Raw genomic sequence first — 7263 nt, forward strand, 5'->3', positions numbered from 1 at the left:
GGCTGGCTGCTGTGCCGGAAGAGCTACAGCACCTCCACTTTCAGCAAGCCTTGCCACTAATCACAGGCTGAATCTCTCACAGTTGCTCTCAGTGTTTTCACCCATAGCATCTACTTTCCACAAATGTCCACATCTATATCCCAATATTTTTGGTTGTGTAAAGAAGTGAGGTTTAAATCTTCATCACTAGCAGAACCTTTCACTCAATCCCTGACATAATCCCAGTTTCAGAGAAATGGATAAGAACATGGAATATCGATTCAGACTACTAGTGTTCATATCCTGCATCTATTACTTACTAAGTCATTGACTTTAGACAAAATCTTGACCTCTTCAAGCCCCATTTTCCTCATCTACAAAATGGAGCATCCACTATTATAAAAGTAGATTAAACAGAATAATATTTCTAAAATTGCTACAACAATGCTTGTTAGTATAATAATAAATACAGTATAGTAAATATATAAGGTTATATAGTAAAATATAATCAGTTCTATATACTGTACTTAATAGGTACAATTTCTCTGCCTAGGTCACACTCTACTTTGACATTAAGCTAATCATAGCCTCTTTAATTGCTAAGGCTTTCATAATATTCACCTGGATAGGGGTCCATTTTCAGGGTAACCCTGAAGTACACTAAATATGCTAATCTCCTCAAAATACCCTGCCCTGACATGGGTGAGAAGAGCCAAGACCAATGTTTCTCAAGAGTGGTCCACAGACAATTTGCATCAAATCTTTAGAGACAGGGTTAAGGTAAAAACGTATTTCTTAGGCTGTCCCTGTGATTTTAATGTACAGGAAAGTTTGTGAACTACTCCTCTACACTCGCCATGCGTTTTATATATGGTTGCCTCTTCCTGTAATGTCTATTTCCCCCACCTCTACCTGTGAAAATAGAATGCAGGCTCCATGCAGCTTTCTGTGATTTCATGTTTACCACAAGCAGCAGATGCAAACTTTCTGTTACCATGGGATAAATAAAATGAGGAGGAATCAGAACTGGGGTGCAGGAGAGAGTATTGGGGAGCAATGGAATGCAGCATCTGTCCTGGAGTGGTGGGAAGGACTCATGGTTTGTACTTGGAATTTGTGCACTTGAGGTGACATTGCAAAAAGGGTGGGGGAAGGTGGGAGAAAATCAGCAAACAGGGCAGGGGAGAGAGGAAGGGAAGAGGAAACAGTAACAAAATAGCTCCCATGAGCTCCCCTGGTTGATCAGAAAAGTAAAGCATCTCTCCATGCACCCACCCCCATGCAGCAGGAGGAGGGGCGAGTGAGCAGAGTAGGTATTAACCACCAGACTTGCCTTGCAAGACCTTTTCACTTGTAACTGAGAATTCCTGGGTAGGAACCTGCCACTGGATTGGCTGCCCTGAAGAAGACCAGCAAGGTATGAAAGAAACATGGAACTCCTGAGACCAAGCCAGTGCCCTTACACTTTCATGATTGTGTCCCCTCTGATTGCCTTCTTCTGGAAAGTGCTTTACCTTCATCTCTGCCTGTGAAAAATCTTGCCTGTCCCTCAGGGCCTCAGTCCAAGGCCCCAGGGGAATAAATGCCCAGGCACCTGAGCCTCTGGGACCTAGAGTGGGGACAGAACCTAGAAGCAGCAAGGGAGATGGTCCACCCTCAAACTCTTCCTCTCCACCTCCTTAGAGCTCTGAGTTATAAGGGAAGCCAGCACCTCAAAGCAACCTCTTCCCATTAAGGGCAGCCCAACAGGTTATCAAGGCTTTGCCTGACCAAAGGGGTCCCAGGCATCACTCAGGTCAGAGAGTGGGGTCCAGGGATCTGTATTTGGAACGCATCCTTCAGGACACTCTAGTAAGGGAGCTCAGATACTTCAGTTTGAAGTGAAAAAAAATTATATATAAATACTGTTTTTAAACTGTTTTAAGACATCAGTAGAGGGGCTGAGAAAAAAAGCTGCTGCAGAAAGTATCTAAGTGTGTGTGTGAGGGGGTGGGGGCAGGGGGCCTCCCTGCAGCTGCCAACCCCCATCCCACACTAAGTTCAGGAGGTCTAATCTTAACCAAGTGTCTCCCAGGCTGCAAGCACAGGTTTGTTTCTTTTTCAGGCAATTGCCTGAGCTCCTTTCAGCCTCCTGCTTGAGGTTTCAACTTTGTATTGAAGTAAGGATTTTAAAAAGGCTGGTTGGGTGTTGTCCTGAAAGAAGCGAAATATCCCTTGTCTCTTAGTGGGGGTTCAGGACAGGCGCACAAGGCAATCTTGGCTTCATGGCTCTTGGGCCCTCAGTAAATCCCGGGCCCAAGAATCCCCCCCACCACCCCCCGCTGTGCCTGACTTGTGTTCCCTCCCACCGCGCCTGCCAGGTCTTTGCTCCCGCCCCCCTCCCCCCACCTCCCGCTGCCTCTGCTCCCTCCCACCCGAAACCCCGCTTAGTCCTAGTCCCACATCAACTGCACTCTGGCCGCACTTCCCGCCTTCCTCTAGCACCGCGCCACCGCTCACACCACCGCGTTCCTCCCCGACCTCGCGGTCCTGGCTTTCCTTCCCCAGCGCCGCGCCCTGGACTCGGTAGGCTCCACGAACCGCGGTCGCCCCTGACTCCTAGCCCTAGAGAGTTCGTGTGTCTGGCTGACTTGGAGGTTACTCCTTCCCCGCCGCTGCCACAGCCAACACCGGTGCCACGCGCCGCTACCGCTGCCGCAGCACCCCAGCCTCCATCACCGCCATCACTCGCCGGCCGCCCACCATGGCCACGGAGCAAACAGGTAGCAGGAAGCGGAAAGCGCCCGCCATCGAGGGGGCCGCTGCGAGCTCGTCGTCCCAGGGCTTGGCGGCGGCGGCTGGAGGGGGCCCGCTGCTGCTGCCCAAGAAGCGGAAGCGGCCGGTCACGCGGCGCTCGCTGGTGCCCTACCTGATGGGCCGCGAGGTGGGCGCGCAGGGCCGCGCGGGGTTCCGGGGCTTCGAGGGCAGACTGCGCAGCTACGCGGTGCACAAGCTGCCCGAGCTGCTGCGGGAGCGCGAGCTGGCCCTGGGCACCCTCAACAAGGTGTTCGCGTCGCAGTGGCTGAACGCCAGGCAGGTGGTGTGCGGCACCAAGTGCAACACGCTCTTCGTGGTGGACGTGCAGTCGGGCCAGATCACGCGCATCCCGCTCATGCAGGACCGGGGACCCGAGCCGCCTCGGGCCCAGCCAAGCTGTGGCATCCACGCCATCGAGCTGAATCCCTCCCAGACGCTTCTGGCCACCGGGGGCGAGAACCCCAACAGCCTGGCTGTCTACCAGCTGCCCACCCTGGACCCCGTGTGCCTGGGCGACCGCCATGGCCACAGGGACTGGATCTTCGCCATCGCCTGGGTGAGCGACACTGTGGCTGTGAGCGGGTCCCGCGATGGCACTGTGGCTTTGTGGCGAATGGATCCTGACATGGTCAATGGCAGCAAAGCCTCGCACAATGACGAAGAGCTCCCCGTGTACGCCCACATCCGTCCAAGGGACATGGAGACCATCCCCAGGTCCAGCACCAACCCCAGTAACCGAAAGGTGCGGGCCCTGGCCTTTAATCACAAGAACCAGGAGCTGGGAGCAGTGTCCCTAGACGGCCATTTCCACCTGTGGAAAGCCCGCAGCACCCTGTCCAGGCTGCTGACCATCAGGCTGCCCTACTGCAGAGAGAACGTGTGCCTGACCTACTGTGACGAGTTGTCCCTCTATGCGGTGGGCTCCCAGTCCCACGTCTCCTTTCTGGATCTGCGCCAGCGCCAGCAGAATATCAGGCCCCTGTGTTCCCGAGAGGGCGGCACTGGTGTGCGCTCGCTGAGCTTCTACCAGCACATCATCACTGTGGGCACAGGCCATGGCTCCCTGCTCTTCTATGACATCCGTGCCCAGAAGTTCCTGGAGGAGAGGACATCACCCAACCTGGACTCCTCCCCAGAGCCCTCAGGGAGGAAGCTCAGGCTCACGTGTGGCAGAGGCTGGCTCAAGCACAATGACTTGTGGGTGAACTACTTCGGTGGCATGAATGAGTTCCCCAACGCTCTCTACACCCACTGCTACAACTGGCCTGAGATGAAGCTCTTTGTGGCTGGGGGGCCTCTCCCTTCAGGCCTCTACGGGAACTATGCAGGCCTCTGGAGCTAAGGATGGCCACTGTGTTCTCCAAGTGCCCAGATTTTCCCTCTCATGTTCCTTGGTCAGGCTGTGTTTGTGCTGTTAACTATATGTGGCTTTTGTCCTCCACTTGAAACTGCCCAAATTACCTGTGCTTAGTGTATTAAGCAGAGAGGGGTGGGGAGAGGGAGAGAGAGCTGTCCTTCAGGCAATCAAAACTTGGCTTTAATACTTTTCAACAACCATTTAACACAATCATTTTTAATTCTTATACCAAGATTTTGGGCAAATTCTTAGCTGTGTCCTCTCTTTAAGTTATCTATAAATTCTCTCTAATGCCATGTAGTCAGTTTTACAATTGTGTGTTTTTTCTTCGTTATTACTATTACATTAATACTGTTTCTGGTTATTTTTTCATTTCAAATAGACTGTAATATTAAGAACATTTTTAATTGGGTTGGTACATCTGTTCTGGAAAGCTAGCCATAGTTTTATAGCACTTTTCCAATTGGAAACTACATTCCAAGTTCTTCATTATCAACTTTTGGAAACATTCCATTTGCAAATTGTAGTCTTAGGGTTTATAGTTTGTAAATTGGTGCTAAACGTGCTTTTTAACAAAGTTTATTCTCTTTGAAAAAAAGAACTGTCCTACAATCTTGTTTTTGCAGCAAAATCTGAATTGGTCAGAACACTTCAGGAATGCAAGGGTTTTGCTGATTGGATTTAAAGAATTAAGCTAAAAACCTAATCAATGTTTTTTTCTTCAACCCTTACTTAAGTTTTTATGACCTGTTGTAAAATAGATAAATGACAGTGTATTTTTTCACTTCTTGCCTTAGTACTGTCAAAAATTCTGAATATATTTGAATGCTTGTTGTTTAAATAACTTGCATAGACTTTCAGTGCCATCATTCAAAGCAGGGATTGTAAGTGTAAAATTGTAAGCTGGGAAGAATGTATACTGAACCAGGTTATAGACTGGATAATTTTTCTGTTGCTATTTTTAATACCAAATATTATATTCAAGCATACTTTAAATTTTCCAATTATGCTTAGCAGTTAAGTCACAAGAAAAAAAATGCAAAGAAGAAATATAAGCTTAATCCCTACTCCTTTTGAAAATATTCTTAATTTGTGAAGTCCAAATTAATGTTATTTTGTGAATTTCAAAGATTCTTATGTAAAGTAGAATAAATATATTGGTAAAAAAGTAGTGATGTTATAACCCTCATGTAATAACATACGGTTTTCAAGGGCACAAGACATTTGTTTCAAGAACTTGAGCTGGTGATTAAATATAAGTGAAATTACATTGAAGAAAAGTACTTTGGGGCTCAGATAAACACAAATTGTGGCTTGTTAGGAAATCAGGTTGTACTGCTCTCTTTGAGAAAATACTGGAAGTGAGAAGGGAGATTGGACCTTCCTCAAACCTGGCCAGGTTTTGCTGACCTAGGATTAGTATTGTGGCGTCTGTTTTTCCTTAAAAGTTTTGACACTCAGATGCTTCCTTGGTGTCGATGTACTACATGCTGTTCAGTTGCAAATCTGAACCAAGTAATATAATGATCTGTACTGAAAGTGAGTTTAGAAATACAGAAAAAGAAGCTTTTGTTTACAGAGATTGTTTGAACAAGTTTATAAAGTTGTTATATTAGCAGTGAGATGTATTTATGTGCATGTATGTGTCTCCAGTTCAGTTGCATATGTCTTGAGAGCAGAGACTATAACTGTCATCTTTATATTCTCTCATTTCTCTGCTAATGTCTAGCAAATCATTGGCCATCAGTAAATATTTACTGAACGAGTGTGTTTTTTCTCTGGAGATTTAAAGTTCAAGGCTATTAAAAAAGTAAGTGCATACATACATACATACATACATAAATAAATAAATAAATAAAATTAACTTTTAAATAGTATGGAATTCTGTTGTGCTCCCCCTCTTTTTTTCGTTTTCTTAAATTTACCCTACTTTATTTCCAGGTCTGCCCATAGTGTTTATAAACTCCCCCATTTGTGATACCAGAAGATAAAGGAACACGTATAAATTATAATGGCACTGGAATTTAATATTTTCACTTGAAAATACTTAGATTTGAAGACTTTTAAATGTTTTTTTCATAAATTAGTTTTTTTAACTTTACTTTTATTGTTGACACTATTACAGATGTCCCCATCCCCCCCTTTGCCCACCTCCACCAAGCCCTCACCCCCTTCCCTCTCACAACACCACACAGTAGTCTGTGTCTATGGGTTTTGCATATATGTTCTTTGGCTAATCTCTTCACCTTCTTTCATTTAATTCCCTCTCCCCTTCAACAGCTGTCAGTCTGTTCTTGTATCCATGCCTTTGCTTCTATTTTGTTTGTCAGTTTAGATTCCACATAAAAGTGAATATCTCTACTCTAGTTTGTTCTCTGGCTTGGCCCTTTATTACTGACTCACTCTTAAATTTCTCATAATTTTAATGCCAAATCACATGCTTTACCTTTTAAAAAACTAAGTAGCATAAATATGTATGTATTTGTATTATGTAGAAACTTAATTATTTTGAAATATTTTCTAGTTCAGAGATAAAGTGAGCTACAGAAGTACAATGAATTGTGTAACCTGTGAGTGTGAAATAATTGTAAATGTAACCTTGCCAGCACTCTAGGAAACCCATAAATATAATTCACTTAAAATACACAAGGGAAAGCATATCTTTAGGTATAAATTATCTATCACTGTTGCCTGAAAAAGCTTAGTTGTTTATAACTATGCATAAAAAAATGTTAGTTGCCTCTATCTCTAACTACATATTCGCATATTCCTCCCCAAGTATATTGCTGACTCAAAAGTTTATGTTACTCTCCTTTACTCTTTGGATTCATTTCTGTTTTTTGTTGTTTTTTTTCCAAAGAGGGAAGAAAGAATTTACTAATCAAGGATGTCCACTGAAATAGATTGAGATGACTCCTCTGGAAAAAATTCATCTGTTAAATATATTCTAGCATTGATGATAAACAAAATAGAATCCTCTAGAGGTTGACTTGTATCTGGCTGCACTCACTGTTGAGCAAGTTGTCAAAATTTTCCATTAGTTGCTAATTTAGAGTGATTTTAGAAAGCAATTCACAAAGCCTTTCCAGATGTTTTACTGACAGCTTCCTAATCTCTGCAAGTCTTGGGTA

At 45.0% G+C, this 7263-nt stretch overlaps 1 protein-coding gene across 1 annotated transcript; it reads left to right on the top strand.

Annotated features, from left to right (window-relative positions):
• The first annotated feature begins 2462 nt into the window (after window positions 1-2462).
• LOC132223793 (DDB1- and CUL4-associated factor 12-like protein 2) lies at window positions 2463-5942 on the top strand. Its single transcript, XM_059678813.1, has one exon. The coding sequence runs from the start codon at window positions 2723-2725 to the stop codon at window positions 4115-4117; it is 1395 nt and encodes a 464-aa protein (XP_059534796.1). The 5' UTR covers window positions 2463-2722; the 3' UTR covers window positions 4118-5942.
• The last annotated feature ends 1321 nt before the right edge of the window (window positions 5943-7263 follow it).

Source organism: Myotis daubentonii, chromosome X (genome assembly GCF_963259705.1).
Source record: "Myotis daubentonii chromosome X, mMyoDau2.1, whole genome shotgun sequence".
NCBI lineage: Eukaryota > Metazoa > Chordata > Mammalia > Chiroptera > Vespertilionidae > Myotis > Myotis daubentonii.